At 40.1% G+C, this 13,596-nt stretch overlaps 1 protein-coding gene and 1 non-coding gene across 3 annotated transcripts in view; one reads left to right on the forward strand and one right to left on the reverse strand.

Annotated features, from left to right (window-relative positions):
- The window catches only part of TMOD3 (tropomodulin 3), an 80,844-nt gene that overhangs the window by 38,769 nt on the left and 28,479 nt on the right, over nucleotides 1-13,596 (reverse strand). Inside the window, exons 2-3 of one of the 2 annotated variants that reach the window (XM_042942003.1) lie at nucleotides 7,970-8,171; nucleotides 1,752-1,908 (exon numbers count right to left, since the gene is read on the reverse strand). In XM_042942003.1, the coding sequence (XP_042797937.1) occupies nucleotides 1,752-1,908; nucleotides 7,970-8,095 (283 nt within the window). In that variant the 5' untranslated portion in view covers nucleotides 8,096-8,171. Of the gene's footprint in view, nucleotides 1-1,751; nucleotides 1,909-7,969; nucleotides 8,172-13,596 lie in introns of those variants that run through there. The other variant, XM_042942004.1, reaches the window with a different exon arrangement.
- Nucleotides 12,549-12,621, forward strand: TRNAK-CUU. Its single transcript has one exon. It is a non-coding gene; the product is annotated as a tRNA-Lys (tRNA).

Below are 13,596 nucleotides of genomic sequence, written 5' to 3' on the forward strand. Positions count from 1 at the left end.
ATCTCTCCCTCCATTTCTACCTCCATTTGAGTCCATCTAAAACATACATAATAGTAAAATGTGATCAACCAATGTTTATTCTCATAGAGTCATACTCTCCTGTATAAATGGGATTGAAGCTATAAGCACTGTGACGTTATAGGTATGGCTGTCTGGATGAAAGCATAACCAGTAGTCTTTTCTGTTATAAACACAAAGGAACTGACATTTTTGTTCATCTCTGTGATTCTCCATACTTCAAAACTATGTATTGGTTTTCAATCCTTTTTCTGGCCCTAAACATTTGAGGACAAGACATTCCCATCTCTAACAGTAGTGTGATGGTTAACGTTATGAGCCAATTTGGCTGGGCATGGTGCCCAGATAATTGGTCAAATATTATCCTGGGTGTTTCTGTGAAGGTGTTTTTGAATGAGACTGACATTTAAATCAGTGGACTTTGAGTAAAGCCATATGTGGTGAGCCTCATCCAATCAGCTGAAGGGCTTAACAGAACAAAGACTGATCGTCTCTGAGCAAGAAGGAATTCTGCTAGCAGACTGCCCTTGGACTTGAACTGCAACTCTTCCCTAGGTCTCTAGGCTGTCGGCCTATCCTGCAGATTTCAAACTTAATAAGCCTCCATAATCACACGTGCCAATACCTTAAAATAAATCTCACCCCCTCCCCAACACAGAGCCTTTTGGTTCTGTTTCTGTTTCTCTAGAGAACTCTAATGAAAGTAGCTAAGATAATGATGCTAAACTAGAGATAAAGGGCTGAACTAGATAAACTAGTGAAAGAGCAAATGAGTTGGGGATGATAGATAATTTTAAAAAGGTTTAATGAAGACCTCGTGAATTACCCACTCAAAAATCATTCACTAGCCTTCCTCTGTTACAGAGGCTAGAATGCTAAAATGAATTTTCAAGTTTCCCTTGCCACTAAGGGGTAGCCACGTGACAGAGCTGTGGCCAAATTCCTGAGAAGGGCTTCCTTCCCAAATAAAAAGCTAAAGCCTAACTAGAAGAAAGCACTATGCTCTAACCTTCTTTCTGTCTGGATTACTAAGGATTCAGGTGTAAAAACAGTGCCTGGAAGAGGTAATCTGCAGATCCTGCAACCGCTGCCACCATTCGCCAGTATTCCACACATGATCTCCTCAACAAGGGTGCAAGCAGACTCTGGCTCTGCAGGCCAACACGCACTGAAAGCTGAGTAGCTTAATCTACTTCATGTTGTGTTATATATAGAACTTTAAAATATATGGCTATACTCAGTCTCCACTGAGGCTACCTAAGGTCAAACTCTGCAATGGGAGGGGCCTGGACTAGAAACTCTCCTGAAAGTAATGGTTATGAAGCATTGACAATTATAACTATGAATTACTAAGGAAGGCTGTAGGGTATCCTTTAAAAAGAGTCTTTGAAAATATGGCCTGAATTATTTTATGACAGTTCTCCTTAAAGACAGGAGTTAGAACAGAGCACTGCTTTGACATCATTTCCATTCTGAAATATACTAGTGAATTAAAATTTTTACCTCAGCACACTAGAGTGTTATATAAAATCACTGTATAATAAAATCTCAGAAATCATTCAGAAGGAACTTACTGGCCAAGTTGATGAAAAATGCAAATGAAGTGCCAGATTACTTGACAAGTTTCTAAGTCAACAGTGTCAGATGCATCTCTAAAAACATTATTTCTCCAGACCTACCTTACCTATAAAAAGAAAAATCAAATGCTATCAAATAATGACTTCAAAGTTTACCTTTTTTTTCTCCAGTGTAGGGCACATAGTCTTCCCTGTCTTTATGCTCCAATGCCTCCTTCTCCAGGTATGAAAGGAGGTGTTCTCTATCAAACGGCCCTGTGGCGGACTTTGACGTCTGGTTCTTCTGCCGGAACCCTGCAGGCAGAAGGGCATTCTGCCAAAGAGAATGAATCAGCCATTATGACCACCAAGAATGCCAACATTATATGCTTCCACAGATCACCCATTTAAGAAAGACTTATAGACCAGAATGTGATACTGGCATTAAATGTTTCATTTTAGGGCAGCAATGTAAAAGTGTTCTACACAAAGTTTTCTTTATTAGGTAGAATTCACTTACATTATTAAAATAAGCACATAAACATTTTCTTCAGAAAGTTCTACTAGAAGGAAACACTCCTTACTTTTTAAATGTCCTGCATGGTAATAAAAAATAGTTTTCTTAATGATTAATAACTGCTCAGCATATAAGCATATACAGAAAATAATTCTATTACAAAAGAATTCTAAATGATATATACACCATATTCCTTCATAACGACTTCTATTTCGTGGTAAAGCCTTTTTCATATAAACACATGCATTCCATACAGTAGGATATCAGAACATTAATGTGAAAGGTTCACTGTATGTATAGATGTACATCAGCACTAGGATGTACTGCAGCAACCACCGCCATTGCTACTCACGCACCAAGGCACATGGATGTCCTCCTAACAAGAGCTATATCTCTGGGGTTCCATGTGGGTACAATCTTTTTGAGAGCATGGAGGGACTGAGAGTGGGGAAGGGGTGCAAGGTAATGGATTAAAGTTGTCTCTTGTAGTTCCTACTCTGAATTTTCACGAAGTCCAGGAATAGCAAGTGGCGATTAGACAATGTGAGCTCCATCCTTTTGCTCATCGAAAGGCAAGAGGTGGGGCACCCGGGTAGCTCAGTCAGTTAAGCCTCTGACTTCAGCTCAGGTCATGATCTTGCAGTTTGTGAGCTCGTGCCCCGCTTCGGGCTTTGTGCTGACACCTCAGAGCCTGAAGACTACTTCAGATTCTGTGTCTCCCTCTCTCTGCCCCCCCCCCCCCACCCTGCTTGTGCTGTCTCAAAAATAAATAAACGTTTAAAAAATTCTGATAAAAAAAAAGGGGGGGCGCCTACGTGGCTCAGTCAGTTAAGTGTCTGACTTCAACCCAGGTCATGATCATGATCTCTTGGTCTGTGAGTTCCAGCCCCACCATGGGCTCTGTGCTGACAGCTGAGAGCCTGGAGGGAGCTTCTGTTTCTGTGTCTCCCTCTCTCTCTACCCCTCCCCTGTTCATGCTCTCTCTTGCTCTCAAAAAAAAAAAAAAAAAAAAAAAAAAAAAAATTAATAAAAAAGAAGAAAGAAAGGCAAAGAGGTGATACTGCCTTGTCTCACTGTTCCTAGATATTCCTTTGCTTTAGAAATGGAAGGCAGCCCGGTAAGTCACACAAAAGGGCCAGCCTTCTTTTGCCAACACCTTCCATAATGCTGAATCTCATGGATTTTATAATTTTCATTATAAAGGGAGATCTTATATAGATAATAATAGGGAATATACATTTTATAACTAGAAAATACAGCACTTCAACTGTGGCCATTTGCTGAGATCCATAATAATTTTCATAAAATTCACCTTTGTGCTCTCCTCATGTAATGGTATGCATTATACAGAAAGGTCATCTATAAATATGAAATACAAAGGAGGTCTGTTCCTAACCCTGCACTAAGAATGCGTTTTGTAATTCAAAATTGTCTACAGGAAGATAATAAAGAAACAAGACTTCTACCCACCAACTCGGAAATTGAGAACTATGCATGAAGAATCCTACCCATTTTTACTTCCTAAAAAACTCATTTGTCTATTTACTTCTCTCCGTCTCCAACATCATTACTTTGGTCCAAGCTATGATCAAGCTGGCAGGGAATATTATACTAACTTCCCGACTGGTTTCCCTGGATCACATCATCCCTCATTCCCATTCCATTATCTCTTACCTTAGCCTCACCTCACATACCCTCCTCATTCTAGCCACACTAACCCTAGTTCCTTCCCTGTGCCTGCCACACACTTCGTTCTACCAAAGACCTTCTCTAGAATGCTCTGTCCACCATTTTTTGCTAGTCATTTTTAAGACTGCAGCTCCATTCCCCCAAAGAGGCTTTTCTTAACCTCCCATTATATGCTCTTATACTAATATGGTACGATTATTTAATTAATGCCTACCTCCCCCACTCCTACCAATCTGCATCATGAGGGCAAAGACCACATTTGTTTTGCTTACTCTTATAACCTTAAGCCTAGCATAGTACCGGAATCTATTGGTTGCTCCCCAAATATTTACTGAATAAAGATTTGAGAACACTTTTAAAGAAAAATGCTCATTAAGGCAAATTAATCAAAGTTACTTCCCATCACCATCAATAATACCTACTGCTCTTTCATGGGGGTAGTAATGGAGTTGCACTACTCCACCTGCCAGGTCAAAATCATGTGAAACATAGGTTGTTTGGTGGTTTTTTTTGTAATTTTTTAATGTTTATTTTTTAGAGAGAGAGAGAAAGACAGACAGACAGACAGACAAACAGCACAAGTGGGAGAGGGGCAGAGAGAAAGAGGGAGACACAGATTCCGAAGCAGGCTCCAGGCTCTGAGCTGTCTGCACAAAGCCAACGCAGGGCTCAAACTCACAGTGAGATCGTGACCTGAGCCAACCTCGGATGCTCAACCAATTGAGCCACCCAGGTGCCCCGAAACATAGGTTTTAAATGATACATTAGCTGGAATCCTGGCTCCTTAAATACATTTTTGAACACAAAATAAGTGACAGGTAACTGGCTTTGGAGGCTATAAACTCATCAACCATGCTTTATTAGGAGTATACTTTAGTCAAGTTACTAGATCATAATTATTTCATACCAGGTAAAGATCTCATTAAAATGACTGCCACTAAAAAGTATGTTTCTTCCTCACAGTACAATTTTGTTGTAATGATATATACTCCAAGCCTTGGAAATAATTTAAAAAAAAAATTAGCTTTTGCCTAGGCTGGCTGGCTATCTTGTAGAGATAGATGTTTTGAGAAAATGCAGTAGGTTGGCAAATAAATATACTGAATGCAGCATATGGAAAGTAAAACAGCCCTCCAAAATGTAACAAGGAACCATATACAACCTCTATCTGCCCTTCTCTTATCTTCTGAGATTTATAAGTTACAGTGGCTTTTCTCTGCCAGAAGTGGACACTACTACCCTTGCACTCTTTTCATACCTCATCTTTCACTGGCACTCTTGCCCAAAACTTTACCCACAAGCGGCATGCTGTCAATAAACATCGTTCTTCCAGTCTCAACTAACAGTATCTGAGGTTGGGGGAGTTTCAACTGGGGTTGAGGAACTGGCAAAACACACCCAGAGGTTTGAACTCAAACCTCCCCATAAACGAAGCAGGCCTCATGGTTTTGCAAGTAAGAAAATAGAAACCATCAGTTTTCACATGTATAGCATAGTCCAAGTATTAATAGGGGACTCACTGCAGTTTAGCAGAAAGGTCACTAGACTCTGCCAGGGAGCCATCAGGCAGTGAGGGATCCAGTCTCAGTTCTTTCCTTAATTGTAGTAACTGAATCAAGTCACCTAACTTTTGTTTTCTATCTATAAAACACAGGCAAGTGCTAGATCAATGTTTCTCAACCAAGGTGCTCCCACAGGGGACAAGTGGCAATGTCTGCAAACATTTTTGGTTGTCATGACTAAGGGGAGGAAGCATTAATCATGTTTTCTATTTTCTGTATTTTATGATGCTTTGCCATCTTGGGAGCTGGCTAATTCCTAAGGATAGCAAACAACTTCCTCGGCCCTCCACCCAGCAGTGGGCTTTCCAAATGAAAACCAACTAATCTGGAGCCCATATCCCAACCACCTCCTTTATCTCTCACCCAGCAAACCATTATTGCTCCTGCCCTAAATCACCCAGGACCAGGTAACTGGACAACTGGAGACTACTCCTGTGGCCCAGAGACCACTGAAATTACTCAAATTATCCAATCCTAAATTTGCTCAAACTTGCCAATCCCATCTCACCCATTTCTTCCCTCGGAAACCACAAGAATGGTTCTGGGCCATACTTGCTCCTTGCTGCTTCTGCTTCCTGACGAAATCAGGTGTTTTCTCATGTTCCCTCTTGAGGACTATAAGAAATACACTCTTTTTTCCTCCATGTCTGTAATCTTACCAGAGCTAATTAAAAAAAAAAAAAAATCCCAGGTACATTTGTAAACAGGGGAATGTGCTATTGGCATGTAGTGAGTAGAGGCCAGAATGCTGAACAACTTAACGCACAGGACAGCCCCCATAGCAAAGAATTATCCAGCTTCAAATGTCAGTAGTGTCAAGGTTAAGGAACTCTGGACTAGATGAGCTCTTAGGCTCCTGCCAGTTCTACAACCACTTGATTGAAACAGGTCTAAATAGGTTGAACTGTTTGTAGAAGAGACTGCTGTGACAGGATCAAAACAGCACTGTTATCCTCGGTTACCCCCAGACTTATGAGTACCACAAACTTTTCCTTGTGATAACAATTACAGTTAAGGGTTTTGATCTACGGTATAGACACATTAATGAAGTGCTGAAGTAATGCTGAAAAAAGGAGAATTTTCAATAAAAATTCAAAAACATTCCAGCAGGAAATAAATGTGTTGTAGTAACAAGAATAATTTTATAAAACAAACTCTATCTCAATTCTTAAAAGACACTAAAAATCAATGTCTCAGCATAAAGAAGCATGTAGTAAAGAGAAGAAACCTAGCAAATGACCCTTACCTTCAGGGTAAGTAGCCATAACCTTAGGGGTCTCCCCTCAAGGACTCCCCGCCCACCCCCCACCCTGTACATACCAGAGAATAACAATTCAGGTGTTAAGGGACTCTACCTTAGCCTTGTGTAATTTATAAGACAAATAACACCCACTTTGCAATTTTTTTTTTAAATTTTTTTTTTTTAACGTTTATTTATTTTTGAGACAGAGACAGAGCATGAACAGGGGAGGGGCAGAGAGAGGGAGACACAGAATCTGAAGCAGGCTACAGGCTCTGAGCTGTCAGCACAGAGCCCGATGCGGGGCTCGAACTCACGGACCGTGAGATCATGACCTGAGCCGAAGTTGGACGCTTAACCGACCGAGCCACCCAGGTGCCCCCCGACTTTGCAAATTAAAACGTATATACATATATTCAGGTCTGTTCCATATGGACTGCAGTACTGCTGAGAATCTACTTAGGTCTACTCTACTAATGACTAGAAACTTACTCAATTTGGTCAGCAGCTTTTAGAATGGTAACAATTAGATTTAAGGTCACGGGGCGCCTGGGTGGCTCAGTTGGTTAAGCGTCTGACTTTGGCTCAGGTCATGATCTCTCCATTCCCAAGTTCAAGCCCCGCATTGGGCTCTGTGCTGACAGCTCAGAGCCCGGAGCCTGTTTCAGATGCTGTGTCTCCTTCTCTGTCTGCCCATCCCCCATTCACATTCTGTCTCTCTCTCAAAAAAAAAAAAAAAAAAAAAAAAAGATTTAAAGTCACAAAGAACCTTCTAGAGACACTCTACACAAGGGCCATCATAGTATAGAAGCTCTGAAGAGGCACAGAGGTTGACATAAATCAAAGACCTAATTATCTGCTTCATTTTACCAAAAACATTGCTCCCTGCCCAAAGAGAAAAGATTTCGTAGAGGACAGGAAATTTCAGATGTTTGAAAATAAGGGTGTTGGTGAAAATGGTTTAGGATATATTGGCATGTGAGTGGAGAGGTGGGGGCAGAAGTGAGGGAACTAAGAAGAGGCAAAAAAATTCATTTGGATAAAGAGAAAATGTAGGGGTATCTGAGAAAAGTCATGAAAAAGCTAACTGCTCAAATAAGTTACTTAGGGGCGCCTGGGTGGCGCAGTCGGTTAAGCGTCCGACTTCAGCCAGGTCACGATCTCGCGGTCTGTGAGTTCGAGCCCCGCGTCAGGCTCTGGGCTGATGGCTCGGAGCCTGGAGCCTGTTTCCGATTCTGTGTCTCCCTCTCTCTCTGCCCCTCCCCCGTTCATGCTCTGTCTCTCTCTGTCCCAAAAATAAATAAAAAACATTGAAAAAAAATTAAAAAAAAAAAAAAAAAGTTACTTAGTTTCAAAGGGTTTGAAAAGTTATTTCATTAGCACCTACCTCAGGGTCAAGATCATCAAGAACAGTTTCCAGTTGTTTCAGTTCTACTTCTGATAGATTTCCAAGGAGCTCATCTTCATCCAGGTCCTTGTACTTTTCTAAGTCCTTCCGGAATGGTAGTGCCATGATTTGCAGTACAGGAAAAGTCACTTAATTTTTGCTATTCAGTACAGTCAGGAGTGATTTCTACTTTTTCTTAAAGCTATGGAGAGAAGAAACAAACATTTAAAAATATTAAGTCATCTCCACCTACTTAGATCTATTATTAAGTGAAATGTAATTTCTATGTGTCATATAGTCTCTATCCATCACACATTACCCTGGTCTATGAATCATTCAGTGTCCTTACCTCTTATTCAAATGTATTAAAAGAACCATTTGATAGAATTTAGAATTTCTGATAACTTAGTTTTAGGAGGAAATAACTCATTATGTGTGCCAAAATAAACATTTTCTCATCAGTGACTTTCAAATTATTGCTACCAGAGAACTTTGCTTAAGCACAATATGTTTAAGACACATTTGTTTTACTGTAAATTGTGTAGGAGAACATTATCTTCTGACTCACTATTAATAAAGGGGGATATTAATACACTCCCCATTGAGGAGTAGCCACTTGCCACTGGAAAAAAATAGGTTTTGAAAAGGCACAAAAGATTTTTTTGAAAAAGTGTTTTTACAGGAAAAATTACAGCTTTCTGAAAATGTTTCTTTAAAACCATGCTGGGATACGTCACCCACTGACTGGCAAAGGTGGTCAGCAAAGTCTCATTATAGGAAAGGACCTTTGTCATTTCCTCACCATGTGAATCTTTCCCAAATGAGGTAAAACTCAACAAGCAGCCTCTTTCCAGATACAGAACTGTTCCATAGGAAAAGATACTTTGTTTTTTTTTTTTCAATATATGAAATTTATTGTCAAATTGGTTTCCATACAACACCCAGTGCTCATCCCAAAAGGTGCCCTCCTCAATACCCATCACCCACCCTCCCTCCCTCCCACCCCCCATCAACCCTCAGTTTGTTCTCAGTTTTTAAGAGTCTCTTATGCTTTGGCTCTCTCCCACTCTAACCTCTTTTTTTTTTTTTTTCAGGAAAAGATACTTTGAATAAATTCCACAAAACATGCAAAGTAGAAATAAAGTATTTGTTAAGTTCTAGCCATAAATGTGGATCATTTGTTTCATAAAATGTTCCTATGTGAACAAGAAATAATCCTTAGTCTTAGAGATTTTGCTCGATTTTACTCGGCTGCAGAACACTCAGTACTTCAAAGTGTGGATGTATTCCCTTTACTACTCCTCTCTCCCAAGGTTTTCCAACTTAATATCTAAACTAATATATTTTCCTTCTCAAACCAGTAACAGTTTATGGATCCTTTTACGTGTTTTCATCTCTTAAGAAGAAAGGAACATTCACCACAGGGGTCTGTCAGCTAGTGCCCTGACTAGCAGCCACCTGGGTCCAGTAACAAGCAAATTAACAGAAATGTGCTTATGCAGATGTTAAACTGCAGGCATTTTGTGTAACTGCCCAAGACAGGTTTGGCTTATACCTGTTCTACTTGGCATCTCATCTGTCTTGGCTTAGCAATTATTCCGGATTTTTTTCAGTGTGGTTTTTTTTTTTTTTTTTGAACATATTATCATCATTGTTATCATTACTAAGTTTGGTAAACCTCCACTGTATACTTCCAACTTTAAGATACTAAGCTCACAAAGTATCTTGAGAATATATCTTCTCAATTAAAAGTAATACACTCTGGGGTGGCTGGGTGGCTCAATTGGTTGAACATTTGATTCAGGTCATGATCTCAGGGCTGTGGGATTGAGCCCCAAGTTGGGCTCCACGCTCAGCATGGAACCTGCTTGAGACACACACACACACACATGCACACGCACACACACACGCACTCTCTCTCTCTCTCTCAAAAAAAAAAAGAAAAAAACACTCTGCAGAGAAGATTCAATAGAAGGTATAAGCATTTTCAAATATGTTAACCAACAAATACAACCTTGAAGGTGGCAGGCAATTTTAGGGGGAAAAATTAAAAAATAAGAACATTTTGAAAAAATATTCCCTTCATAGGAGTGCCTGGGTAACTCAGTTGGTTAAGCGTCCAACTTCGCCTCAGGTTATGATCTCATGGTTTGTGAGTTAGAGCCCTGCATCAGGCTCTGTGCTGACAGCTCAGAGCCTGGAGCCTGCTTCATATTCTGTGTTTCCCGCTCTCTCTGCCCCTCCCCTGCTCATGCTGTGTCTCTCTCTCTCTCTCTCTCAAAAATAAATAAACATTAAAAAAATACTCACTTCATAAAAATACCAATGACATGGTATTTGAGACAGGTAACTGTTAAGAAACTGATAAAAGTATATGAACACATACCAAGAGTAATTATTTAGCTTATGCTATTTTTTTAATGTCTAGACAATCATTATAAAAAAGTTTTTAATGTGGTTTAATATAATTTATTTTGGGGGTTACAAATATTTCCAAAGAAATATTATTTTAATTATTTTGAGCATCCCCTCCCTTTACTCTCAAAGGTGTTCCAGTAGGGGCCAAAAGTTTAACAGTCATCCTACTAGTAAGACACTAGCGGACACTGTGGACAATATGACAGGATGAATACCCATGAATGCACTATCCAGCTTCAGAAAGAGAACATTACAAGGACTTGCATGTTCCCCTTTCCAATTGCATCTCCTTCTCCCAAAAAAGTAGCGACTGGATTGAATTTTGAATTAACCATTCTTTTAACCACTATTAACCAAAGAATTAACCATTTTTTTGCTTTCCTCTTTGGTTTTACCTTACATGACATGTCCTTAACAGTTTTAGATCTGTTCTTTTTTTTGCATTTTATACAAATGGACTCATACAGCATGTATTTTTTGGTGACTTGCTTGTTTCACAGAATACTGTTTTAGAGCTGCACTTCCATTTTCATTTTTGTAGAGTGTTTCATTGTATAAATGAACATTTGACTGAACTTGTAGTTGTCCCCTTCTATTTTTCTGCTATAAACAATCTTGTTACCTATTTCCTGGTATACATGTGCAAGAGTTTCTCCAAGTTATTGAAACCTAGGAATGGAATTGCTAGGGAAAGGGTATGGTAATACTCAACTGTACTAGGTAATGTTAAACTGTTTTCAAAGTGGTTGTATCAATTTATATTCCTAGAAGATTCAGTGCATGACAATTCAAGTTGTTCATCCTTGCTAACTGTTGGTATTAATGGTTTCCTTATTTATGTTGCCACTATCCTTGTATATACCTCCATTATAACCACAGATTATACCTCAGTATCTTCAAAACTTAAGGGTATAGCTGATAACATCAACATACAATGGTAAGAGATTGTTTCCCAAAGAAGCAGATAGAATAAATTACTACAAAATGGCAGTAACATAACTAAAGAAGGCAGTAAGCACGCAGATGTAAGAAAATGCAGTTCATCAAACAATTGTGGCCATGTTCATTAATCACAAGGGAGGCATGGTGTCCTGACCAGCAAAGTGACTAGCTCCCACTGCAGGTACAGTCCTGGTATGGAGAAGCATCAGACAACCAAAGCTTGATGTCACTTGACATTTACATCACCCCATTACTTCCCTTTATTCTTCTCCATGCTAAGTAATCTTCTAATTAAAACTTGGCTGTTCACATAGCTTTCCTCATTGTAAATTAATAAACTGATATTTTGGCTTATGCACCACTCTTGTATGTGCATGGTTAGCATGGGTCACTTTTTTTTAAAATTTTTTTTAATGTTTATTTATTTTTGAGACAGAGGGAGACAGAACATGAGTTGGGGAGGGGCATAGAGAGAGGGAGACACAGAATCTGAAACAGGCTCCGGGCTCTGAGCTGTCAGCACAGAGCCCGATGTGGGGCTCGAACCCACGAACCGTGAGATCATGACCCGAGCCGAAGTCGGACGCTTAACCGACTGAGCCACCCAGGCGCCCCAGCATGGGTCACTTTTTAAGATATTAGGCACCTACTGGAATCAGGTTTCTACAAAAGCAAAGCTGAGGATCACCATGTGAAATCTTACACATGGACTGGCTGGCCAGTAACTCCTAAAGATATCTATCTCATGTCAAACCAACAATGACCCCATATTAGAAATCATCATTTGTCTCCCTTGCTAGACACAATAAGACCCTGAAAGAGCAGACATTCTCTCCTGTATCTCCCTCCTTACTGGTTTGCCATCACCAGGGACAGTAGTACCTGGTGCATGTAGTTAAGTCAAATTTGACTGAATTGGATCATACATCAGGCTCTCTTTCCCATTTTTGGTAGTTCCCCCTTTTTCCCCCCAGATATCTAGTGTCCTTCTCCCTAACTCTATTCCCCTTATTGCAATTAAAAAAGCACTGATAATTAGTCTTTGATACTTCTGCTAATCCTATGGAGCCTCTGTATTATTCACCTTCTCTTTCCTCATGTCAACCCATTTTGGCTTGTTATTCAAAGTTCTCCACAGTCTAATTACCCCAGTTAAAACAAAGCAAAACACATCTGATTGTCAGTCATCAGAGCTCTGAAAATTTGATTTTCTTGGGGTGCCTGGCTGGCTCAGTTGGTAGAGCATGTGACTCTTGATCTCAGGGTCATGAGTTCAAGCCCCACGTTGGGCATGGAGCCTACTTTAAAAAATAATAATAATTAATTAAATATTTTTTAAAAATTGGGGAGGGGGCACCTGGGTGGCTCAGTCAGTTAGGCTTCTAACTCTTGATTTTGGCTCAGGTCATGATCTCACAGTTTTTGGGTTTGAGCCCTGCATCGGACTCTAAGCTGATGGTGCAGAGTCTGCTTCGGATTCTCTCTCCTTCTCTCTTTGCCCCTCACCTGCTCATGCTCTCAAAATAAACAAACTAAAAAAATAAATAAATTAGAAGTAAAATTTTTTAAATTTCCTTTTGGGTAAAGAAACGAGTTTCCTCCTCAGGAGGCACCAAGCCTCACTCTTCAGATGTACCAGGCTCAAGACTGTGCATTTTTTCCTCAGTGGCTTCTTCTAGGACCCCTGGATACTGAACTAGGTTACCTACCAGATCAGAAATTTTTCTCTCAAGATCCCATATGAATATTTGTTTTCCAATACATTTACTGTTCATTCAACAAATACTTTTGAGCTCCCTGTACCTGGAATTGACTTGTTCCAAACAACAGGCATTCACAATATACAAGACAGATAAGTTCCTTGCTCTAATTTACTTGGAAGGTGGCACACAGACAAAAAATGACAAAGGAACAACATAATATCAGATACAATAGATACTACAAATTAAAAACCAAGGACAATGCTATGGGTGAGACGAGGATCAGGAAGGTTACTTTCAAATGGTTCAGAAAGACTGTTCTAGGGATGCTTGGGTGGCTCAGCTGGCTAAGCGTGACTCGATTTTGGCTCAGGTCATGATCCCAGGGTCGTGGAATCGAGCCCTGCATCAGGCTCAGCGTGGAGTGTGAAGTCTGCTTGTGATTCTCTCTCTCTCTCTCTCTCTCTCTCTCTCTCTCTCTCTCTCTCCCCACCCCCCCCCCCCCACCTTTCTCTGGCCCTCTCATGCTTGTGCTCTTTCTCTCTCTCTCTCAAAAATGAATAAACT

Source organism: Panthera leo, chromosome B3 (assembly GCF_018350215.1).
Source record: "Panthera leo isolate Ple1 chromosome B3, P.leo_Ple1_pat1.1, whole genome shotgun sequence".
NCBI lineage: Eukaryota > Metazoa > Chordata > Mammalia > Carnivora > Felidae > Panthera > Panthera leo.